Genomic DNA, 27129 nt, shown 5'->3' on the forward strand with positions numbered 1-27129 from the left:
TTGCTATCTGACCCCCTCTTCCCAGACCCCCTTTCATTCTTTGTCCTTTGTCATTGCTCTTATCAGGACCACTCTATCATTCTTTCAAAATAGTAGTGGCGCTGAAACCGCTTGCAAATGTAAGTATGTCTTTGTTTAGGGCCGGGCAGTGGCCCGCCTCCGAGCTCCCTCCTGGGTGTTGCCTGATTGACGGCTCTCCACTGGGTGAGTGACAGGCGGCGTTGGTTAGACAGTGACGGCCAGTGTGACAGCTGGCGCTGCTGCTGGTATCTCCATGCATCGGGCCCCGGTAGGTGGGTGCTGGACCCCCAGGATCCCTCAGCTAGAGGCCTGGCCCAGTTTGCCGTGAGCTCAGTCAGATCAGTTCCCCGGTGTGCTTGTTGTTGCAGATCAGCTTGTTAGTTGGCTGCAGACTTTTTCTTCACTACAGCTGAAAATTTCTTCCACACATGTGCAACAGAAAAAAAACAGGACCACGGTGACATCAAAGTTAGATCAAGGGTGAGAAGATGAGAAATTTAAAAACATGTATATTGTTAAAAACAGCCCCTATTTTGCATTTTTATAAGCAGAATAAACAACTGATAAATGGATTCTGACACAATGTAATGGTTAACCAAAAGAGCCATTTATTAAGCTGCGTTACTGTATTATGTTAAAATACTTGAGTAAGCACCTTTCTCTGGGTGTGTGTCTTAAAGTAGTTTATAAACTGATTATGAATGCTAAATACTGGGATTTAAAGTACAATCTTGTCTTTTTACCTTTGTAATTACTAATATTTGTTATCTCACATCATCCTCCAGTTTCCCTGTAGATATGTAGAGTTAAACAATAAGGATGACATCTCAAAGTTATATTATAGGCAGCATCAGTGCAACAGTGGCCAAGATGGACTGCATGCACACAATGTGTTCTCCTTTATTTACTGCGTAACAAAAGTTTCAACAGTATTGTTACCTCAGAGCTATGCAGAAATTCTCTCCAGTTGAGCAAACTGAAGTTCACACATCTATTATTTTCTTTCTATGGTCTAACAGAGAGCAGCTAATGAGGTTATTGGGCATCTGTGACGTGACATCTACATTTTGGCCTATTTGTGAAACAATGGTAACAAGGAAGCCAAAGACATTGGGCTCTGTGTTTTTCAACTCAAAATAACAAAGCCAAGCAGCCGCTGGTGGGAGGCTGCGCTCTCATGGAAATGAGCAACCGAACCAACAATGTAGCGCCTAATCTCTTCAGAGAGAGGAATCAGTTACACAGCAGTATGCACCCCTCAATGCTTTTCATTAGAGTCAGCGTGCTATTGAAACAGTCGCTCCACCCCCTGACTCACACACATACATGCGCACAAACACAACCCTCGTGTGTAGCCACAGGCCTTACTCATACATGCACCAGATACAAGGTAGCCCCCCGACAACAGGAGGGTTGAAATAAGTGGGGCAGAGGGAGGTATGGGGGTGCGAGGCCTCAAAGCATCGGATTAAAGTTAATGTGCCCTCCCTGGGTTATAATCTCTTCAGAGGGGGACTTTGTTTGAGGGGCTTGAGGGCAGTAAGATAAGTATCTATTACAGAAACTCCCTCTTATCCCCCCCGCAACATCCCCGCTTCAAAAATGAAGCACAAAAACACTTGCCTCTGTTCCCCTCTGTGTTGTCTGATATCCAAGAACCAAAAGCAAGTGCTGCCCTTTTCAGCTAATCAGGTATTAAGGTCTAAAGCCGTATGGCGAGTTAGCAGGGCCCATATTTACTCCATCTGTAGCCCACCAAGTCATGTAGTTGAAGCAAGATCAAAGGCAGCTTAAAGAAAAACCGGGGTTATTGTATAGAAAGAGAAAACAAAGCAATATTACAAGCCAGGGAAGCCGCGGTGTGAACGGCCAAGTCGATTTCAATGTCGCAAATAAGTAGACGCTCAACAATGTTGATGGAAGAAAATTCAAAGACACGCACCTTCATATAAAAGGCAGTTTAATTACAAAATATTTTCATTATATAAATAATGTGCAAAAATGTAACTGAGGCTAGAATTAGGTTAAAAATAACTGTAACAAATGACACTTAATTTAGAAAGAAAAATGAGAATCTTTGCCAACAACATAAAAGTAATGAATACATCACTTTTAAAGCATTAAAGCATCAGCTGGCAACATCTTTAGAACACAATGTAACAACGCATTTTAAAAAAAAGTTACCAAGCATTTTGATAAACAGCTGGTGAGCAAATCAAGTACAATCAGCAAACACCACTTTTTGTTTCCCTAACAATCCTTCATCGAGTAACAGAGTGACCTCATCTGTGCTCAGTTAAAGTAAATCAGAGTTATTTTACCACCAAACTAAGAAAAACTGCCTCACGTCAGATACACAGTTATTATAACCTGAGAGTAACCAGCAGGGGCACAGCAGAGATATAGGTTGGCAAAAATGCTAATACTGCTTTGCACTAAATCTCAAGATCTAAAAAGAAAAAAACAATAGTTTTGTATGTTTAGCCCAGTTACTACAAATTAGAAGCACAGCTGCCAAATATTATGCAAACAGGCAAATGCTTATTCATTTACTCAAGAAACTAATCTTCAGTACTGTCTGAAAAGTCATTTGCAAGAAACCTGCTTTAAACAGCTTAGACACAACAAATATTTATCCTTGGTTTGATTGGATTATCTCATTACTGGGTGAATTTTCCAGCTGCTCATTTATAAAGTCGTGTTACAGACTCTGTATTTGAGTGTGAACTGGTGGAGGAGAAGGAGCGCGAGAAAAAGAGGGAAGGTTTAGTATTTTATTTTTGTTGAAAGGAGGGAAATGAGCAATGTTTTTTAAAGAAGCAGAGTGAAATGGAGAATTAAAATGAAATGAAGTTATGGTTAAATGCTAAATTTAGTGTTTTTGTGAATTATTTTTGCAGTGAGGCACTGTTCTGTACAGTCTCTTAAGAGTGTTAAGTTTTAAATAATACTTTTACCACATAATTAATGTTAGCTGCTGTCAAGGACTGAAGGAAATCAGTTTAACTGCAATGTTCAGCTTAAGTTATGGTGCATTTAAAGGACCGAAACATACAAAAGCCATTAAATGATCCTTTTAAGGGGTGAGTCTGGTATTATCGCTTGACTTAAAGTCAGACTTTTTTTTCTGTGCCAGAATGCTCAGCTGTTGCTTAAAAACCTACCAACAGTGTGACGTGTATTATTTACCGTTAAAACTGTAGTTTATTTTAATCCCTAAATTCTCACTAAGCCAGCCGATGTACGACTAAAAATACTCTCCAATAATACAAAAGTCTTGATTCGGTGGTCACTCTTAAAAATGTGCATTCTTAAGCAATTTTTTAAAAGTTAGAGATCTGAAAGCCACTGAAAGGCTGAACAAGTATAGAGTGGGAGACTGACGTTATCATTTTTGGTCTTTTCATTGAATCTGTAAATAATAAAACAAGAAAAATAGAGACAATCACTAGCTTGACCATCATGGCCTCAGCTTAAGGAAAACTTGTAAGGCATGTGCCACTTGAAGTAACACTGAAGAACATTGATGAACATTTAAAAATTCAAAAAAAATATTTAAACAAGCTGTAAGGAAAAATATGGATTATATGCATGAAGAAGTATATCTGGTTTCTCTCATTTTGTTTAGGTGGCAAACATTGGATTGGATCTGTAAGCACAGGTATGAATCATATGTGTGTGTGTGTGTGTCTGTGTACATATAATAAATATACACATTAATACTTGGTACATGTGTGTAAATATGAATGCCTGAAAGGGCAAAGTGAGTGACAGAGTGAGTGTGGGAACAGCGTCAGAACAGGGTTGACCCTGGAGTTTGTTTTCTCTCAGCGGGAGAATTTTCTGGGTCTAAAAGCAGGAAGTGCGAGCTGATGTGACGCTGTCCTTTCCTCCTCTATCGGAGCCAGCTCCTCTGCTGACCCCCACTTCTTCTTGGAGTGGAACAACGATGCCAACTTCCTGTTCTTGTTCCGCTCCCTGGCCTGAGTTACTTGAAACTCTGAAAGCATAAGAAACAAAATTCATTAATGAGTGAAAGAACCACAGTGTTCTATACAGTGTCCGATGTTACACTAGTATTAACTGATACATAGTAACAATGGAGGTGAAACTTTGTAGTGAAACCAAGGTTTGATGATTTCTGAGTCAATCAAATCCTTTTTTTTTATTGCCATTAATGGGCACAAACTGTAGAGAGGTGTTTCAGGAGGGGACATGGCATAAAAAAACTTCAACATTTGGGAAAACAGTCCTCTCCTCTGTCTTGTCGAGTTTAGATAAGGAAATAAACACCAGTGCGGTGTAGCTTAGCTTATCATAAACACAGAACACTGCTGTTCCCTCCTACACCAGATAGTTATGCAAAACTACAGTAACTGTCCATTTCACAGTTGGTGTGCAGACAGAGTGACATTCCTCTGTTCAAAAACAGAAGAGGATAAAATAAATCTGCATATTTCTATGGATGTCTTCCAACAGCCTTTTCAAATTTGGATTTGGGTCCAAGTTTAAGTTCCGCTGTCCAAAAATTCCTTATTTAATCCTTCATCCTTCAGTGCACATTGCTTGCAGGGGGTTTAGACGGTTAGGTACGTTTTTGAGTCCAAAATATCACAGATTTACTAACCAATAAAACTTGATCGCTTCCTCTGCATTGAATACTGTCTTCAGTGTAGCTGCACTACAAATCTGGATGAGGAGCAAGTGTTGTTTTTCCTTTTGGCAAAAGGAAAATGACTCAGGATGGGGTTACTGAATGTCACAGAGGAGTGACAGGGGATTCATAGTTTCTATTAGTGTCAGTGTCCATAAATATGCGGTTACATCAATTGTTATTTAAAACAAATGAAGCCTGTTGTGTTACTACAGTTAGTAGAATAAATTAGAATATAGTAGAATATATAAATATTATTAAAGAAAAGTGATATGCAAGTATTTAAATAGGCAGGCTTACACAATTTCTACATGTTTTCCAAAATGTTGAGCTATTCCTAAAAAATTATTTTTACTTATTTATTTCAACTTAAATTGTGGTTAGAGCTGCTTAAATCAAACACACTGTCCCAGTGACTTGTGATAAACCAAGGATTCTTTTTCAAAACCAAAAGTTGTAGTAGTAATAGTTTCTTATTCATTTTGGTCCTGTCCATACATACATGTGTATTTTGGACATCTTTTTCTTTTTGTCCTGTTGTCGACTTATAACCGTGTTTTAATGTCACTGAAAACTGAGCTTTTAAAAAACTGCTTATGTGTGGACGAGGAGTTAAGTGTCAAATGTGTGAACTAATTTGTTTTACTTCATGCGCTCAGTGTGTATTGCTGTAAGGCTGCTGATTGGCCGACACTTCTATACTTCTCTATATTGCCACCTGTTGCTTTTTGTGTTTTCTTCTGGATGTAGATATTTTTTGAAACACTCCTGATGTGAACAGGAAAGTTTCATAAAAAGGATTTTTTAAATAGTTCATCCCCCACCTTAATTTTTAACATGCATCCTGCAGCATCCTGCAGCGGCAAACTCTTGCTATGCAGGGTGTCTCTGAAGAAATTATGATCACTGTTTGTAATGGTAAAGCTGCTGTGATGGGCTGATACAGACACACACTGCTGTGTGAAACGATCAACCCCAACCTGACTGGCATTCCCTGTTTGCAGATGTGGGTATTACAGGACCGACGCACTGCAGTTGTTGCTCTGCACAAAGCAGAAAACGTCTGTCATCTAAGCAGACTACATATCTCAGGCAAGTCTGATATGTAGGAATGTAATGCAGCTGAATATCTATTTATTATTATTATTGATTCTATTTTGTGCAGCTGATGTTGTTGATTTCATATTAAATATTGAAGTTAGATGACACAGTTGGCAAAATAGCACCGAGTGGACGGGGGATTTAATTCTCATGCGTTACACTATTTGTATTGTTCCGTTTTACTTGATCACTAGTGTCTGAAAAGAAAAACATAAGACTGAGAATAACGCACATATTCCCCTATATTTTTTTTCACACCTTGCACATTTGTGTGGATGAGCCTGAAGTGTATTAATCCTATTTTCAAAGGAGCTAATTCCAAATAAAGAATTTAAACAAAATACAAAACCACTGCAGGGATGGTCATCAAATAGTTTTAGCAGCAAAACTAGAAGAATCATTCACTCACGTAGCTCACAGTCTTCATCTGGACCTTCTGCTTCTTTGATGTTCAGATAATGGCAGGCAAGATGACCACTGTAGTCCCGCAAGTTTTCTTTAGCCCCTGGTAAGACAAAAAATAAATGACTGAAAGCAGAGACTAAGCAGCAGATAAGCCTAAGCAGATACTTCACTGACATCTTACACCAAAAGCTTAAGGAATGACACATAATCTAAAGGTAAACAAATCTACCTACATGAGGTAACCAGCTGTTACTCTTTAAATTACTTGCAAGATTCTTTTTCAGTGGCGAAAACTTGCAAAGCATTTTTTGTGGCACCAGTAGGTTAAATAAAACCACTTTTTACCATATGTCCCTACGAGCAGGTCAAGAATGTGCCGATGTCCATGTAACGCTGCGATGTGTAAAGGTGTGTATCCCTGCAGAGCAAAAATAAGTGTAAAACAAAACGAAAACATGCACGTACATGTGTATTCTGAAGGTAATTTCTTGGTGAGGCCGCTTGGTATGCAAACACGCCAACAACAGTCACTCCACCGACACATAAAAAGAGTTTCGAATTTACATTTTGACTTTGTGCGGAGTTGAGGGGAATAACTATGGCAAAGTGCTGGAAGGTTTAAGTACCTACCCCCTAGAGTTTCCCAGGCCCAAGGACAGCCAATCAAAACAGCATGGAAAAGAATATACAAATTAGCAAAGGTTATGGAAACACCAGATAATGATAAAAACATAATTGCATGTAATTCGCTGAAAATTGCATAGTTGTAGAGTTGTGCATGCTGGCACATTGACGCACTGTTTTGGGAAACAATTAAAATGACATGACATGATTTATTAGCGGAGTAGACCCGCAGCAGCCCCGCAACACATGCTCCTGTAATACATTTGTACAGCTGGATCTTCACAGAGATCTTTTAGGAGCATTACATCACAGCAGAAGAGGCCAGCAGCGAGGCGGTTGTTCTTTCAAGACAAATAATTTACTGTACATTACCCATCCATGCCCGGTTAAAGCCTGGTTACTCACGTGCTGCAAGAAAGAAGAACGCCATGAAGAAAACAATGACTGTGATGTCACACTAAAGCATAACTGAAATAGAATTTACAAGGGCACTGCTGTGGTTTCAGTTCACCCACGATGGAGACACTCCTTATAAAAACAGCTGTAATTTATTCTTTGTCTCTGGTGGTAAGCCTAGAGCCTGAACTATGAAGCATTCAGGCTAAACTAGCCAAACAGCCATTCATTTAAGTGCATAGCATAGCATAGCATAGCATATTTATTTATAACGCACTTTACATGCAACAATGTTGACCAAAGTGCTACAAATAAGTGCAATTTATAGTTCTCTGGGCAATATTGTTGCTTGCATTTATACTTGTTTGCTGATAGATCTGCATTAGTCTGCCATAATAAGTCTTCTACCTTTTACATTATCATCAAAGAAGTATGTATATACTAATATAGTACTTAAATGTTTTGGACCGATGAATAAAAAGACAGGGTTTCATGCTTTTCTGTGCATATGAGTGCTCCAACTCTGACTTGTATAATGTTAAATATAAATAGGACTTCTACATCAGTGGATGTCCAGTATAAGACATGCATACTGGGAAGTGAATGTTAGAATATGTAGGAATTCTTTTTATTTGGATACATTTTTTAGAACTTAAATACATAATGTTAAGCATGAAATCGTTAAGAGTGCCCTTTTAAAGTTATTGTCTAAGGTTAAGAAAAAAAACGCACTCACTGATTTAATGTTGACATCGCCACCAGCATTAACCACGAGTATGGCCATTTCCTCATTGCCATGTTTGGCAGCCCAGTGCAGAGCTGTCTGTTTGGAATAGGGAAACATTTGTTAGTCCTAAAAATATGATCAGATAATATTTGGCATTATTACAAGTGGTCCAAAGTGAGCTGGGCTTCTTATTGGCTATCTCAGTTCAGAGAGCCAGCTGTGCACGGGGGAGGGCTGTGGAGAGATGGTAAGAAGGAGGGATAGAGGGATGGTTTCCTGCCATCTAACGAAGCCTAATTACAAAACAACACAGCCCTGTGCCCACAGTTGGGGGGCCCAGCCGCCTGTCACCAGGGGGAAGATTGATGATGTTAGTGTGACCCGCAGAGGGGAGACCCACCCAGACATCACCGCACTACTGTCAGCACACGTCAAGGAGGGAAACAAGAGCCCCCATGATAGAAGTCTGAGAGATACACGGAGAGGTCCTCATGCAAAAATATGTTCATAGGTGTGAAAATAATACATGCAAACCATATCCACCTGTCTGACTAGCACTGTGATCTCCTCTGTTTTTCCTACACTTTAAGCTGCATAATTATGTGCTATCAACAGGTGAAAGCAGTGTAGGTGCAGATGTCAGCTAAGTAACCACATCCATCCCTTCAGCAGTTTGACCCTTAACAGAGCAAATCAAACAGTAACCATTTCAGAATTACATGTTAACTGCGGGCAGATGAAAACCCTGTAACCTCTTTACTTCGGTTAACTGAACAGCTTCACAGGGGATCAAATAAAATGAAAAAAAAAAACTCTTTTATCGTAATGATTTGATGAGTTTAACTGGTCAAACGATCTCACTACTACTATTCACTGCTACAACATAACATAAAAAATGCTGACGTTATTTGATAAAAACACGTGGCTGCGAAAAATCAGCAGATGATTTTCATTTTTAAAAGGCTTTCTTCTCTTTCTCTCAAATTAGAAGCACACTGCATTATATAAATTACCATTACAACTACCAGTACAATTCAGTTACAAAGCTAAATATATCTGTTTTCTTTAAAATAAATACTTGACAGTCTTTGAATGCCTCAGATCTTTAAAAAACTTGCAGCTGTTTAAAAATGTGTATAATATATATACATATGTGTGTAATATGTATAAAAATTCAATCTTTTGGACAAATTAAGTGGATATATTAGCATATATTTTGTCCTTTTTTGTCATACACCATTAGTAATAAATCCTCATTATGTTCATTTTTACACTGAATATTTCAAAAATGTTATATCAGTCAAATTTGTCAGCATTGATATATGCGTATTGTGTAACTTGTGTAATTTCCACCAATCTGTATGGGAAACAGAATCTTCTGTACCCATGAGACTAGTAAAAAACGGTCTTATTAATGCTGTCAAAACCTTTTTTTAATGTATTAGATGTTTAGAAATGTTGGGACCAGATAAAGCTTCTCAGAGGATTGGATGGTCAACCTGTGACTTAAATATCAAGAGAAACTGACACTACCAGTGCTTAAAATTTTGTCCAGAACTCCTAATGCTCATAGCAAAACAAGTTGGTTCAACAGCTGGCAACAGAAAAATCGATCTTATCCACTGAAGGCAAAGAGGAAGCCATATGTAGCTCCATCTCTCTGCGTCGCTCGTCTGCGAGACATATTGTGATAGATGCTGTCTGGCTGGAGTATCTCCATCTCTTTTGTCTGTCCCCTGTCACAGCTTAAGACAGATTGGCCAAGGGGCTCTTTGACAGGCGGCTCAGCGGGTTTCTCAGTGGGCAGGAGTGATGGACGAGGCTGAACAGGATGCTGCGTCTTTCCCTCCTGCACCTCTCGTTTCTGTTCCTGCACACTGAGGTAACCCCCCACCTGTCTGCTCACTCAGGGACGGCTCTGTCCCCACCGTGTGCTCTCCAGTGAGGGAAGTGGTGGCTAAAGAGGACATCGACAGGGGACACAAAGGCCTTGTGTGCCTGACACTTCCCTGGATGTGGAGGAAGATAGAGAGGAGTGATGGGCTAATGATGTACTTACAAACTGTGTGGCAGGGGAAGTCCATCACGGCAGGAACGGAGGCCCACGTAATGAGGAGAACAGGAAGAGAGAAAGGCCATTAGACTCTGGAGTGAGAGGTGCTGCATTCAGGTGAGATGACCTGTGTTAAGCCTTCACTTTTAGGTCACTGTTTGAAGAGCATATCTATAAACCCACCTTATCCTCACAAACATTTTGTCAGAACAGGAAACACTTAAGTCCTCCCAACACTGAAGGGTAATCCCTTCAGTGCTGCTCAAACGTGTGATTTGCAGCTTGCTATGTGGTACACTTGGCTAAACTTCTGTTAAGTAAAATCAAGCCAGCAAAAGATCAAATATAATAATTCCCAGTGTTAAAGACGCCAGCAGTCGTGTGACTTTTTGATTGTCGGTATCACTGTGCATTATGTCTGGAAATGCTTCTACCACTGCAGAGCAGGGAAAGGCTGAAGGCTAAAGAGGAACATCAAAGAGGCCTGAGGGGGAATTAGCACCTTCCCAGGGACACAACCAGCATTGTTCTACAATTAATCCCAGCCTCCTCTATTACTTTCAGATTATCTTTAAGTGGGTGAACTCTTTGTGGGGCATTAAGACTCTCCTTAATCCCCCCCTCCCTCCCCATCTCCCTAAACTTCAATGGCGGCCGTGCTATCTTGTCCGGGTAGAGATGGCAAAGGCTTAAGGCTACTCTTAGAAGGTGGTCTGCCATGGCCACAGGACGGTGTGAGAACTGTGACACAGGGGAGGGACAACAAACAGGAGCTCAAAATCTCTTAAGCGCACAGGGAGACAAATAAAAGGATTTGGGTTGTCAGGGGGGCACAAGAGCTAAAAAGCTATCTTTCATAATCCTTTTGATAGTGGACCTTTGAAATGCGTGATCTGGATGTTTTAACACAGGGTTCTCAGAATACTATTAAGGGGAAAGAAATTGCAGCAGGATGAGCTTGTAAACGTTACAAAAGCGAAAGACAAATCTGAGTACAAGTCATTGCAGATGCATTGAGAATTTTCCCAAAGGGCATTGGAAATGAACTTCTAATTTCTACAGGATGCAGATAGAAGTATGACGTGTGAAACTTACACCCTGGAAAAGGTGGGCACGGTCACAGCCAGGGGCCATCGTGTGTCAAAAAGAGAACGTGAGAAGCATCAGGTCAGAAATAGTCATGGAACGATAAACAACGACGAACACAAAGTAGATATAATACTGCAACATGCTACGTATATCAAATACTCACAGAAGTGAAATCCTGGTGTGACCGCCCCACCAAAAATAGAACAAGAACACAAGTATTAGTGAAAACAAATATTAATTATTATTCCAGCCATTTGAAATAGTTAGATATTTTTTCTTTTTGTTTATTCATCTTTTTTCAGTCATCATTTATTTATGTCTTTAATACTAGAATAACCTTTGAATTCTGACAGGGACAGAAACACAAGCAAGGACGCAATCAGATTTTATCCTTACTCAAGTACTTCCTGGAACTACAGAACCAGCAGCGTTTTAAAGCCCCTTTTGCTCACTGCTGTAATTTTCCAGCAGATGTGGACTGTGAAGATTAAAAAGACGAGACCAAGAATCGTTTTTTAAAAAACTCCTGATGCTGTTGTCTGTATTAATGCTGTGTGACTAATTGTTTCAGTAAACATAATAAATAAATAAATAGACTGTGTAAAGAAGACATTCCAGTGTATGAGGGTTATGTATTTATTCTCTAAGTACCAAAGGGGAGACAAATTTCCTCTAAAGCTCTTGCACTGTGATGACCAGCCGTTAGTTGGAACATGAATCAGGAGGTCAGGGTGTGGATTGTGATGCTATGTCAGGAGACTCTTTAAGTACCGCTAAAGTCTGTCAGGTGATGCTGCTATAAAGTAATACCTGCAAGGTGAAAACTCCTGAAAACTACAATTTTAATATAACACTTCAGTCGCACAGGGCTAGAGACCATTTGGTAAACCCCTGACAATGTCCAATCAAGAGGGAAAAATGTGTATTCCCCCCAGACTGGTTGGTGAGTAGTTGCTGGCTGGGACATGCTGGCTGAGCATATCACCAAAAACCTTCTTGTGTTTGCTTTGGTCACTACCAGACTGCTTCTTTGCAGAAACCCACCAACTACCAACTGAAGTGTCCCTTCAGAGTAGAAATTCTGCCCTGCTGCACTTTTTCAAAAGCACAACTTTGCAGCACCGTATACCTCTTTGCAACTGATTTTACCTAGCAACAGCCAGCGACCTCAGCAAAACTGTAATGAAATATAAATTTTTCCAGAACAACAGGTGTTCACTGACCCACCGCTAAGCCTAATATTTATTTTAATTATAGTTTAATAATGAGTAATCAGTGTTATCTGCTTCAGTAAGAACAAATCATTTAAGTTTATTACATCTCTTGTACCCTTTTTGACAAATGTCGACACTAAATATATATGTAAAAGATTACATAATACAGAATTTCTAGCATAACTTAATTTATTCAACTTTACAAAACTCATTTTTAAAAGTCTGTCACGTTTTTAGGGTGTGATGGGATGCATCATACCTTCGTGGTGCACTTGTTTTGTAGTGATGGTTAGTTGTGTGGCATGTGGCTTAGGTAACATCTACAATTACCACCATATTCCAAGATTTCCATGTAAAACGGATTTTCTTTCCATGTTACATTGTGAGAAGATAAATTTTATTACTGTCACCTGTCATAATTTAGCAGGTTAATTAACATTCGTATCTTTGTTTATACTTTTGATTGTGGGAAGTGTTATTAATTTATCAGAGATGTTTTTTTCATGGGTTTCTTCATGGAATACCTTCTTAACAAGTTGACAGTCTAGCGAGGCCTCATTTAAAATTTACCTTGTGCCCACTTTGCTATATTATATCTGTCCTTGACCAGCGTTACCCAATTCCAAAGCAGTTTTCAATAATAGTTTTACCATTTTTTCCTTTTCTAAATAAGTCTGGAAAATGAGTTATGTGTTAAAGTGAAACTTTCTGATTGTTTGGTTGCTTGTGTTTCTTGCCCCATCAAATCCAGTGATAATAGTAAAATATCCAATTTGTACTAAACTGGATTTATCCTTTAAGCGCTGAGGCAGAGGGCAGCACTACCTTCTTGTTTGCCAGTGCGCGGTCCTGTCTGAGCAGCTGAGAGAGGTCAGGGACTCGAGCACCGGCAGCAGAATAGATCCACTCCTTCTCTAAAGGATCCAGCTAGGACACACACACACAAACACACACATCCTGTTGTGGGCTCTTTTGATAGTGCTGAGGCCACAAACCTCTAATCCATTTCTTACATGCTACTGAGTCACAGCCAGCTGACACATTGTGGGAGACGCCCATGATGACGCTGGTTTCAACAGTTTGGATTTTTACTTCTGTTGTTTTAGTGAAACCACAGGGAGAGTGAATGTGTATTTACAAGACCAAATCCATGATTGACACATGTTAATGAGACAAAAAGGAAACTTCAGCGGCTCTACTCCTGAAATGGTTCACTTATATCTCTTCATTAATAATAAAGCAATAGAAAAAAGAGCTGAGAAGCACTTACAGCGACAGAAGCAGAGCCCATACTGCCCGTACCCTCCTCGTCTTGCTCCGACTCAGACTGAAACACAAGACAGAAGAGTGTTACTCAGAGGTGACAAAAAGCTGAGCTCTGATAAAAGTTAACTACTGTTTCAGTCATAACACTCCCACAACATGATTTGAGATCACAGGACACACACTTTTTCACACACTGGTCACACTGCTGTGATGTTTTCCAGCCGGCGAGATGTGACCAAAGGGTGTGAGACAGATAGATAGGTAATGAGACAGCGAGACAGAGGTGACGCATTCACACATAAGGGGTAATGAATAACAATCCAATTAACAATTAACCCAAAAAACAACTCGCCTGCAGTCAGGCCATATGTTTTTGTCACCATTTTAGTGTAAAGAGGTCAAGAAGAAAACTTCTTAAATAATGAAAGCGGTGTATAAAAGTGTCATAGTGGTTGATTTATGTGTGAGAGAATTGCAAATTGTTCTCAGCTCACACAGAGACATCATGTTAGAACACTCGGCCCTTTCATGTCTGTGGCACAAACTGCACATGTCACTCTGCCGAACACGAAAAGTGGAGGGATGATATTTATCCAGCCTACTCCACTCTGGCACACATGCGTTTTTAGCTATTTTTGCTGGCGACCAGTAATAACAGACGGAGAAAACAAAATACCATTGTTGGGTATGTATTCAAGGGAAAGACAGAAGAGGATGAAAGAATCTGAATTTCAGCAAAGACCATTTCAGCACTGTTTTAAGGTGTATAAGCATTATTTTCACTGTCAAAATGATGGTTTTTGTTTGAATTTTCATCTCGCCTTTAAAATTATTCTCAAGAGGTCCAGGTGGCATCTCTAAAAGTGACCATTTGTCCAAAATCTAAATATTTATTGAAGTGTCACAGTTAAACAGGCCACTGAGTCAACAGACACTCAAGCAGCTTTGAGGATGTACTTAAAAACAAAATGCTTTGAGCTAAAACTTCCCATTATTTCATGGTTACAGTGGTATGTTTAGCAGGTAATTGTTAGTTCTCCATCTTAGCATATCAGTATTCTTCAAAGAATTTCTGAAGTTATTGTTACATAAATATCTTCCCATAGTTGAGTAAAGATATTTCACTTAAAACAAATGTGCCTCCATATATGTTAACCTCATCATGGGAGTAAGAGGAAAAAGCCGACTGATTACCAAAATTAGCTGGAGTGTGAAAGCAAAGCTGCTAATTTACCAGCCGGTCTACATTCTTACCCTCACCTATTGCCACAAGCTGAGGGTAGTGACCCAAATAATATGCAAGCAGAAAAAATGAGCTTCCTTCGAAGAGTGTCCGGGCTTTCGCTTAAAAACAGGGTGAGGAACCAATCATGGCAAAGCCACTACACCAGCCAGATGACATGGATGGATGGATGAACGGGCTTGCAAGGCTTTTAAAGCTCATCAACTTTTTATAATCTCACTAAACCCAAATGTTGAAAGTACTTAAATAAACTAAGTAATGTAAATGTATTTTTTAGAAACAGTTCGAGTACCTCAAAAAGCTTAATTCATCTAACATTTTCTTTCATTTGAGTTAATTCAACTTATTATTTTGAATAAACTTCAACTATTTTGGATATTAGATACCTGCTACTTAAAAAAATATAATTTAATTATTTTTTGTCTGCCATATAATTTATTTAAATTATATGGCAGACATCTGACTCCCGGGGTTCATTTGATCCCAAACATACATGTTTAGTCGGTATATCAGCTGGGTTGATTTAGATTCTGAGAAAAGACAATGGAGTAAAAGTAAAATGTCCTTGTGTTTTATCGGTTGCTCACAGGTTGTTGCACTAACATTATACACAAAGTTTAACAATATTTATCTTTTTTTGCTTTTATTTCTTTCTTTACATATTTAATAGAAATTTTATAATATGTAAAAAAAAAAACAATTTGACTTAAAAATAATGAATTTACTACAAAGAATTTATTGAGGCATTTATCTGCAAGCTTTAAAAACAGTCAACAGACCTTTTTACTTAGATTTTTCTTTTCTAAAATAGACTTCACTAGTGAGGTCATTTCCTGTCAAATATAGGGGTCCATCCACTTGTCTGCAGTTGTTTGATTGGAAGACTCATTGAAAAGCAAGAAACACTGGCTGTAAGTGGCCCTGTATTAGTCACTGTTGACCTTTAACAGCATTGTTTGTATCACAGTAAGTACTTTAATTTTCTTTAGATTTCTCTCTTTTCTAAAGTTTTTTAGCAAAATGTCAGCAAATCTATTCTTTGCAGTGGCAGTTAGCTAACAGCTAATAAGCTAACCTAGCCACTTCACTAAGTTAGCTGACTGAGTTTGCTGCGGTAGATGAGACGAACTGCTATTGTATACAGACATTATGACAAAGTCTTTCAAATTTAAGGGGATGGAAATGGCTGAGCTTTTTGAGAGGAAGATGTTGCTGCACCTCAGCCTTTTGAAAATGACAATTCTTGTTTTTTTTTCTTTTTCAACAATGTCTAATATTTCTACAAACCAAATGTGCTAGCCACGCCACTCACTGTGTTCTCACTGTAGCAAAGATGCTGGCAGGTAAAATTTGGGGTATCTGTTGGATACTCCAAGATACCTCCATACAGGTATCTCTTACACTAGTATGGAGGAACTTGAACAAATATCACTGTATGGAGAAGAGCCACAACTATCACTTCTTTATAGTTCACTTAATTTTGAACTAAGTAGTTCTGCTGTATTGCACTTTTTCCCCCCCAATGCATGTGTACTCAGAGGTCCAACCTTCAAAGGGGTTTAAACAGACCATGCCCAACACGTTCTACACAAAACTTTACAGCCATCTTTTTTCAGATAGAAGGCTCCCAATACAGGCCAGTCAGCAAAAGTGAAATTTTAAAAAATCACAATGGAAAGACATGAACCTCAAACTGAGATTTCGAATTCTAGCATTAGCCCACTTTGTTTTAATTTTTTGTTTTCCTTTTTTGTTTCTCCTGACTTACAGCGTCTTCAACATCTTTTGTCCACTATATCTACTATCCCATCCCAAAAGTGAACAACAAATATTGAGTTTTGGTAAACCTAAAAAGTGACTCTGTTGTACTAATTTCCTTTTAAGTTTTGTCAACTTATTCACATGGGAGACATAAATGAAAACTTTAAGTTCTAGTTCCCAAAAGGTTGATTGTTTATCTGGACGTAGCGTTTTCGGTGGGAGAAACGTTTTGTCACTCATCAAAATGACTACTTCAGTCTCAGCTGACTGCAGGTTTCCTGAATCTTATAAACAGCACATTGCACAAAAACTAAAACTTGACTGAAACTAGCACCTAGCACCATTGAATGAACAATGGGCTGTGAGTCTGTTCCTTCATCATTAATATGCAAATTCTCATACCATTGATCAACAAATACTGATCAAGGCCCATTGATCAAAGCCCATTGATCACTGATTAAGTTCTAATTACTAAATATTTCTGAATTTAATTATTATAACTTTTTTGTCAGAATATGCATGTCAAATATAATCAAAATATTGTTGTTCTGATAATGTTCTGATAAGCTTCAAGTTCATAAACTCAAAACTATTTTTTTTAAGTTCTACTAACTTGTTCAGGTTTACAGTGCTGAGCATAAGCATCGGGAATTATTTCAAGACTACATTCATGTCTAAATCTAAAAATATATATTTCTTTTTAGAAATTATATTTTATTAATTTCTATCCAAACGTTTGTGCCAGTTGTTCTGATAGATGTAAGCTGTTTCACATTCACTTTTGACCATTTCTGGATCAACATTTTCCACAGCTGTTCTTTCTTACATGAACCACACAGCAGGGAATGTCTTCACACACATTTGCACTACTAGAAAATACTCCTTTAAGTTTAAATGAGGGAGGTGCATTGACACATTATTACCAGCAACTTGGCATCTCACAGATTTTGTACCAGAGAACTGATGGGTTAAAGAGAAGCTAATATCAAATGTGACTGCTTCAACATTTGCATACCTCAGTCAGGTGGCATCTAGAAAAGCTCAGGGCTGCAGTGCATGTGCGAATATGAGTTTACAGGTATGTCAGTCTGGATTATTGTCGTACAATGACCATGTCATTCATAGTGTGACTAACATTTTCGGTACTCTCTGAAGAATAAACTAATGGAAACTACCATTTCTAAATAACTTTATCAATTTATTTTTATTTATCTCTCCAACGCACATGCCAGCACTGATAAATCAGCTTTTTCAGTTCAGCTCTAATTGTAATCCGTTGTGACCAACATGAGTTTAGCAGATCTGCCCTACAGAGAACCACATGACACACTAAAACCTCTTGATGTGGAGCCACTCCTGCCTTAGCGCTTCTTGAGTAGCGGGCCAAATTTCGACAGGTCTGAGAAGATTATAAGGTAGCACAGACATTTGGGTAATGTCTGTGGGAAGAAAATCAGACTGGACATCAGCGGGTTCAACTTTACACCCAGCAACTTTGTGGCGCATCACCATGTTGTTAATTTTTTTAGTGGAAATGCGTGGAAATGGTTCTAGATTGAGCATCGCCACAATGTTGGTGGATAAGACAACAAAGCGATGATGGTTTCCTCCCAAATACTTCTGGGGACTGTGATAATCTAAATATCTTTTTTTTTCTAATCCAAGAACCAAATATCACTGTTGGCAGATGGTCTCTGTAACATGAAACAACTGTCAAAACTATAATAGGTGTACTTATATCAAAGTTTGTAGTGGCTACCACCATAAATAAACACCATAAGGCTCATTCTATTTATCTAGACAGAGCGTCCAGAATCAACTTTCTAGGATTTCCTTACCTGGATGATTGAGCATGCATCAAGACACCTTAAATAAACACACCTAATCTGCTTCAAGTCCTACATTAACACACTCGCACATCAACATATTTCATCTACGTGTTGTGCAGGCCATCGAGGAAAGTCCCTGGATGAATCCCCATGTCTTTAATGGACACATGAATATTATCTTTCTAATGAGCTTCAACATGTTGCTGCTTACCATGATAAGAGGGCTTAGTTTAAATGCAGATTCTCCCCCGACTGGTTCTCCTCCCTCTTACATTTAACATGTGGTTACAAATCCAGTTAATTTACTTGGCACCACCTGGTGGGTGAAAGGAGTCAGTGTTCCCCATTTCCCCTGTAGTCTTTTCCTTCCTCTGACAAAGTACAGTGAAAGAAGCTAAATGTTGAGAATGAACCTGCAGTGAATGTTCTTCTGAAAGGCCTGCAGCTTTTATCAAAAGGGCGTTACATTTATTTTAAGATCTTCAGATACAAAGGGTTTCCAATTAACCAGATACCTAAAACTGTGTATAACAACTAATGCACAGACATAAGCCTCTCCAGCAGTATAAGCGCCAGTCTAAACTCTTTTTCACAGAATTAAAGACTCTGGTTTCTACCTGGAGTAAAATTCTTGTTATAAAATTCAAATTATTACAAAATAACCTTTTCATTTTCTATTTTGAATTCTTCACTGCCAGCAATTCTCTTACAGTCTGGATTCCTGCATGTGTTGTTTACTTGGCACAGGTTCAATATTAACCATAAACGGGCAACTTTTTGATATTACAGCTGAAGCGATCTTACAAGGTGTTTTTTAAAAGAAATGCAGACTTGAAAACATGCCCAGCTTTTTAAAATGAGTTTCTGGCATTTATTTTTATTTTCTTTTTACACTGCATCTCAGTTTTCCTGGAAACATGACCGTCCAGCACACACGTCTCTGCTAGTGAGTGGGGGTGCATTTTGCAGGTGTGTGAAAGGCCCCGATGGTACTATTCTGTGCCAGGAAATACCAGAATAAACACTGCCTCTCAGTTAAACAAACTGTCACCTTTGACCCAGAATCTCTGTCCAGCTCATCCTCTGCGTTGCTTTGCTCTGGGGCTTCATGGATCTGGATGGCAGGAGGTGGCCGTGGAGAGTGGTGCACAGGGTCTGCTCCTTTTCGCTGGTCCTACAGGAGCACAGATATAGTGTCTGATAAACTTTGTGTGATCCTAATTTGTGAGCTGAGTGTTTACAGGCCAAACATTCAGCTGTGTCGAGTGTTGGTTAACAGCCAGAATTAGCATTTTGCTTGCTTTTTAGCGTCCTTCACCATCTGGTGTGGGCAGATAATGTTTACTTCAATGCCTGCTCAGACTAATCATGTGTGAAAATACTAAAAGCAGCATAGCATAAATGTAATTTTATTGCATGAACAATATGGTTGGATGATGACTATGAGGTTATGGAGTATAATGTTTGTTGACAGTAGCTTGTATGTATTAAACAACTATGCCCTTTATGCAAAGACAGAAGGCCCTGGATGTTACTTATTCTTAGATTTGCCAAAACAAAACAGCTTTTTATTCTCTCACACAGCCGCTCTGTCAGTGAATGCTGACACTTGCTAAGATTAGAGGGGGGGGACCCGAAGCACTCCAACAGCAACACCCTTGTTTAGAAATAAGTGTGTCACTAACATAAAGAGTAGCCACAGAGTACTGAGGCGAGAACAAATTCGGCGATTTACACTTTAGCACCCAGTGTTGTAGCTTAACCACGCCCTGTCTGTCCCACAGTTTTTCTGGCTTTCACAATGAGTAAAGAATAGTGAGCTGATTTCAAATTCACCTCTGCTGTGGCGTCAGCCTCTCCACATGACATTGGCACATCTTGTTCCTCCTTCTCATGATGAGTAGATGTCGGGGCGTCTGTCACTTCCCACTGCACTGAGGCTGTCGTTCTCGCCGGACTCAGATGTCTCTGTCGGTCTCCATCTGGCCTAAGATGCTTGGCCTCTCGCTCTTGCACCAAGTTCCTGTATTTCTTCTTGAGGATAAGATATTTCTCACCCTGTAAAAGGCAGTGAAACAGTACAACATCCATGTTAAATAAAGCAGGAAACGGTATTACCACACAGTCAGGTGAATTTTAGAAGCACTTGCTGTAGCTTGTAACTAAAAACCATTAGATACATTAAAGTAATTTGTGTGTTAATCACACTCATCAGTACGTCTTTAATCATTTTGCTGGACCTCACATCTTTAATGCCCTTTGAACCCAATTATTAAACCTCAAAAGCTGAGTTAGCTTCTTTGAATTACAGCGGAGGTGATCATTCAGCTGCTTGATTAACTGATCTAATCTAATTCCTCAGTGTGAGGATTTGCTACTGTTCTCTGTCAGTATTGAAAATCGTTGGATTTTGGACTGTTGGGCAGCTAGAAGATAAACACTTAAAGATACTAACCCCAGACACTGTTTACTGCTGAAGCAGATTAATTTACAACAATCCTTAGCTACAGCCTTACTATTTAAATAAATCCTGTTGGAAATTCCAACTTCCAACTTGGAATATTAAAGATTTTTTTGTAGCATCAACTAAAAAAACTTTGTCCAGGTTACATGAATCTAAGCACTGTAAAGTCTGCAGATTTGATCATATATTATGTAGGTTAGTAAAGTATATGATGCCAAGATTCTGATGGGAAAATCAATAGTACTCTCACATCTATCTACAGCTGGCATCATTAGACGAAAAGTCCATAATAATCTCTTAGCAGGCCATTGTAGTGGGGGTAAAATCACCAGCACAAATTACCATCATGAAATGCATGGCACTTAATTTCAGAAAGCCACTGAGAGCAACAAGTCCATCAACAAATGATGTTGACACAAAATATGCTTGTTCAGTGGCAACTAAAAGTTACTCATATATCGACAGTAATTTCAACAGAAAGCTTAGCAGTGCTAACATAAGGCAGCATTAGCCTTTATCGTGTGTTGGACCCATGGTTTTTAACTGCTGTGCTGTGAGGTAAAGAAGGCCTTCTGAGGAAGCCAGCCAGGCTGATGAAACAGGATTTTAAAATGTCACGATGACAATGCTTCTGAATTAATTAAAAAATGTTTGCTAGGTACTTAATTAACATAAAAGGAGCAGGAAATGGCTGTTATATGTCACATCACAAAACACATCATAAACCTAACTTTGCATTTCAACCTACTATTATTATTAATACTTTATCAAGGTACTGCAATTTTAGCTTTACAGTTTCATTCATTCCTTCATTACTTTAAATTCTAAAGATATTATCAAGATATGCACATTATTTACAATCACGGTGGCCTTAGTGATCACTTTTTGACCTCTCAAAGCAAAACTCATTTAACAATTAGTGATTGTATACTACAGTGAGAAATGAGGACTGAATGATATAGATTTATAGACATATTATAAATCTATATTTATAATAAAATTTTATAAATTTTATTAAAATTTATAAAATTTATTTTATTAAAATAAATATACAAACATTTGATTACTCTTTAGGACCACTACACATTGTTGTGCACAGTTGTTGGCTTATTCTTTGTTTAAAAAAATATATCAGAAGACGTGTGAGAGATATGGATCAAGAAAAGAAGGGGGCCCACAGAGGCTGTTTATGTATAGGACCAGGAGTTATGAGCCACATCCCTGTCTCTTAGCATGCTGTGATTCAAGTGATCTGAGAGGATGCAACACTTCTTCCAATTTTCAGGATTTATAAAGTTTAACTGTTGTGAAGTTTTTGGTCAAACCGTTTTTTGGGTTGTTTTTTTTTTTTCAGAACAGATCCGGTCAGTACTGTACTATAAATATCTGTGTAGTTTAGAACAGACTGGGGGAGCTGCAGGAGGAGGGCTCATCTAGATTAGATCTAGTGCAGCTTTAAGTACAACGTTAAACCCAGGACCAAATTAGTTTCTTTACAAAAAATTACAACCGCGTTCCATCAAAACGCATGAAACTCCACAGTAAGCCATTAAATAACCTTTTATATCGAGTCTGTTTAAATCTGATAAACATAAATGTAAAAACGGCACATTGCTGTTTTACAGGGATTAGCATTTTTATCTGCATTTGCCAAAAGAAACTGTTAGAGCACCAAAATTTGTTTTTAAACGTCTTCTTTTGCGCATTTACACAGGTTTGATATTTTGTCATTTACTGAACTTTAAAGCTGCTGATAGGTGTTTCTTTTTAAAGAGTGATCAGCGAGCTAAGATAAGTCTCCGGACCTCCCTCTGTATCTTCACATTTATCGCACAGATAAGCGTGCTATTCATTTCAAACTGTTTCTTCAAGAAAGAAACATCAAATCTATAACTCAGATGAGTTTACTCTGTTTATTCTTGCAGGAATTTTTAGTCTACATATGAGAACGCTTCATGGAAATAGTGTCTAGAAACACAAACTGCAGCTGTGTCCCCTAAGGGAAACCAGTGGGTACAAACGGTTCTACAAAACACAAAGATTGAACAGATTGGACAACCCCTTGTTCAGTCACGATAGTTCCGCTGAGCCTTTCACAGCATGGCCTCTGCGTAAGACGTATGACTGGAAAATCAATGAGAGCATAACTTTTCCCAGAAAAGGTAAAAATATTTGAGTAGTTTACTTACATTCTCGGACTTCACCACAGCGATTCGGTCAATGATTAGCTTGAATTCCTCTCGGTATTTGGCTGCAAAAGAAAAAATATTTGAGTTCAAAAACAGGAAACTAAATATAGTTTCTAATGTTTTTTTAAAACATTAAGTGGTACATGAGTGCTTCCAATACTCAAAAAGTCAAATAAGGATGGAAAAAAGGACACAAAACACTGTTGTAGTGATGTGGATGCTGGCTGTAAGACAATAAGAAGAATGTGTTTTGCGTATATAGACCTTAAGATACCCAAAGATTAGATGCACAATAGACAATATTTATTAAACAGCACAATAACGGAGCTGAATATATTTCTAGCGTTTATACTAGATGTGTTGTTTGTAAGTTTGCCGGTAAAGCTGTTGGGTTCTGTTACTTTATCTGAAGTAAGAAGACAAATGAGGTTTGGATGAGAACACTACTGGCAGAGCAGATGTTTTACAATCTTCAGTTTAAAGAAAGAGAAAATACGTTCCCCTCCAGCCTGGCCAAATATGTAAACAGAATTTAACTTATCCCTTAGGCCAAAAACTTGAGTCACTTGAAAACCTACAGTGAATCTTTCCTGTGAGAACCAAACAAAGTGACGAGCTGACAGAGCTGATCAGATAAAGCTTCCTGCCCTTTGTTTACACCAGTGAGCAGATATCAGGCTTGTGCAGAAAGTGTGATTAAAAGCTAACACTAATCATCAGGCAGCCAGGACGGCTTCGCAAACATAAACCTTTCCAGACGTAGGTATTCCATTCACGCCAAGGTGTTTATATGAGTATGCGGCTCGGGACAATTGGAGCATTTCCTTTTCCTCATGTGGACGGAAAGAACATTTGTAGGGAGACAGTTGCAAAGTTCGCATTCGCAACAACAGGAAATCCAAAGGAAGTGGCCACTTACATCTGCCTAAACAAAAGAATTCCTTGCATGGCACAGTGGGTAATATCGTGTATGTGCTAGTTACTTGTTAGCCAGAGGTCTGCAAAAAACAAGCAACCCACGCACAAACTCACTTTCATGTACCCCCCTCCCCTCAAACACTGCTACACTTTTACCAGCTGCCCCAGATTTGTTGTCTGATTAAAAAAAGACACACAAAAACGCCCCCATTAGAGGTCTACATCCAGTCATGCATGTGGACTTAATTATGATTAAAACACTATCGCCACAATTACACGAGGAAAAGCTGCAACCGCATGCCACGACAGACTTTAAATGTGTGGGAAGCACTTTTCTAATTGGACAGCGATGTCAGATGGCAGAGCATCAAAGCAGCTCTCTAAACCTCTGTCAACAACTGCAGTGCTGATGCAGCATCTGGACAGTGCATGCTGGCAACTGCAATACAAGGTCACTCTGGATAATCATTTGAGAAGGTTAAAATATGTTTGCATTTCCAGGCAGTCACAAAAGTAAAATCACTGCTGAACAGGGACTAGATACAGCATTACAAGCTCATTGTTTGCCTTCGTGAGACGTGCTCTTACTCTCAGCTGTTAGTTTAGTAGGCACACCTACATAAAAGCGATGTGCTGCAGCTTCATGTGGTCTGATATAACCACTAACTTCAAGTGCTTTCAAGTGACACCTTTAACTGTGTTTATGTCACCAAACCAGTTTGATGTGCACGTTTAGTTCGGGTGCTGCCACTCTATGACACAGACGCCTGTTATTGTTTAGTTCTTAACTCCCTGAGCTGTTAAATCTTTGTTTTATCTGTTTACACAATACACAAAAACAGTATGAGATGTTGCTTCTGCTTTATATACCTGCTGGTATGTATGTCAGTTAGTCACACCTACATAGAGTTCTGTTTCTTTTGTCTGTGACTTTTGTCTGTGGTCTAAAAAAAATTAAGCCAATCATATTTGCCAAGAGATGTTCCAGAGGCCGCTTTAGCAAGCCATTCTCCAGAGACCCATATGTTAAAACGCCACAATTTACTGCTGAAATGTGCATGTTTACAGTCTTGAACAAAAGTGGTATTGTTATTTATAGCTAATTTTCCCCTTCATGACCACTGTACAAGGAGTGAAATCTTCTATAACGCAGCCATATGAATCTAACAAACAAGGAATCTGAAAAAAAGAATGAAAATCCATCTTTCCATTTTCTTTTCCTTCTGCTAGAGTTGACTGTCAATTATCTGTCTGCCCAGTGTTACCACACAGTCTATGGCAGCATGTTAATCAAGACATTGTGAGGAACTGTTGGCCAATAAGTTCAAAGCTATGGGTATTTTGGGCGTGTCAACGAACACGAAGCTTAAAACCTGTAAGGTTTTGATAGTGACTGCTTATGAATGTGCTTCTATGTAAAATTGTTTTTACATAGGTAATTATCAATTGATTTTCACTATGTAGCTATGCTGAGTGTAGTCAACCCTTTCAAAACTGCTCCAACTATGTCTTCATCCTCTCTATGGGTCATTGATGTCATTGGTTGAAGGTAACCCATGGCTGATAAAAATAGTTAGTTCATCTAGTCAATAAATATACCAATTAAATTATGGACCGATTATAGTCATAACCCACAGTCTACAAAACATGGATATGGATACAGGGTCTACAACATGAAGCCAATGCAGAAGCATCTTTTTAATGGCCAGCAGGAGGTGGCTCATCTGGCAGCAAGTGCACTTAAGGATATGGAAAAAATAAGTATAATAAAGGGCTTGAGGCTTCATAACACGATTGCACTACACAGTGGATGACTTCATGCTGGTTATGTCCATCTTTATATATAGGCTATCACCATACTAGACCAAATAAGGCAGTTAAAGCAAACCTTCTGTCTGCCAAAGGCATACGGTATATTTTAATGCTTAAAGGTGTAACTTTTTCAAATAATTTGTAACTAAAATGCTACCCTTTTTCCCTATAGTTTTGATATCTTCTATGAAAGTAAGGTTCTTTGTCAGAATGTTGTTTTAGCTAAGCATATCTATGAGTACATAGAGTTACACAACTTTACTCCCAAACACTTTTTTTCTGCAGAAACCAAATAACAGAAGAATCTTGGTGTCAGCAGTGACTCAGGACATGATTGCATAAGCATCTGTAGAGTAGGTGGGTGGAGAAGAACAGGAGAAAAAGTCCATCTCTCTGCCAAATACGCTGATCCTGGGCTCAAATGGTGCATAACAGCCAAGTAATAACTAGTTATAACCACTGGTCGTTTTCATTTCTGAGGAGGAGCCACGGGGCCTTTTTGTGACACTCCATAGTGACATGTTTTGTTGATGGGGTGGCTCAGGTCCTCTGTTTGAGTTAGAAACGTGCTCGAGGGAGGAAATGACACAATTCCTGCTGAAACTCATTGGAGGGGCTTTTTAATGTAAACCAGATGTCTCCTTTCCAACTGAAAACAATGAAAACGACCCCAAAGCCGTTTGTTAAAGCAGACAAAGGGGATGTTGCGTGTTTAAAACACAAACAAACCAAAAGATAAAGTCTTACTATGAGGACTGTCATACTAACACGAGGTCAGTTGGTATTTTGCCATCCCGCTCTAATGATGCATCACGACCTCATCTCATTTCATCTGCCCGGTTTTTTTCCGCCTAATATTTCCACTGAGTTAAATCCACGATGCAACCTCTGGTTACTTACCACGTAACTGCAAGTCACTGTGCCCAATAAAAGGCTTAAATGTCCTCAGTATATCTGCATTTTTGACTCTGCCTGAGTCGCCCCCGGCCGAGTAGAAATAATCCAGCAGCGACTCTTCGCTCACATCACTCATCTCAGCTCAGTGTTTGGAGCGTCTCTTACCGGCCAGGATGGGTTTTTTCTTAAGCGAGTAATCTAGTCTTTTAGGGGGTTTTCACTCTGCCACACCGCTCTCCTCCTGGCTAATTTGTTGTACTACATATCTAAAGTTCACTCCACCCAGGCGAGCTGACCGCTGCTGCGCCTCCTCCCCCGTTAACCCTTTAAAGACACACGTCTTCATTTTCGCCCTCCGCGTTTTCAGCTCCTTTTGTTGGAGTGAAATAACTAATACTGGGCTCTAAGATACTTCATGACAAGTACAATTACTGTCTTGAAAAGCCACTGTATGGGACTGTAATTA

General features: G+C 39.0%; 1 protein-coding gene across 1 annotated transcript; it reads right to left on the reverse strand.

Moving 5' to 3' along the window:
- Positions 1-1661: 1661 nt before the first annotated feature.
- On the reverse strand, positions 1662-26900 carry LOC134619453 (ankyrin repeat domain-containing protein SOWAHC). The gene is made up of 11 exons (XM_063465284.1): positions 26667-26900; positions 23037-23098; positions 20220-20441; positions 19435-19557; positions 13555-13611; positions 13110-13211; positions 9903-9917; positions 7932-8024; positions 6527-6599; positions 6186-6281; positions 1662-4021 (listed from the first exon to the last, which is right to left on the reverse strand). Exons 1-11 carry the CDS (start codon positions 26797-26799, stop codon positions 3849-3851), a joined length of 1149 nt encoding a protein of 382 aa, XP_063321354.1. The 5' UTR covers positions 26800-26900; the 3' UTR covers positions 1662-3848.
- Positions 26901-27129: the final 229 nt, after the last annotated feature.

The sequence above is a fragment of the Pelmatolapia mariae genome, linkage group LG20 (genome assembly GCF_036321145.2).
Source record: "Pelmatolapia mariae isolate MD_Pm_ZW linkage group LG20, Pm_UMD_F_2, whole genome shotgun sequence".
Classification (NCBI taxonomy): domain Eukaryota; kingdom Metazoa; phylum Chordata; class Actinopteri; order Cichliformes; family Cichlidae; genus Pelmatolapia; species Pelmatolapia mariae.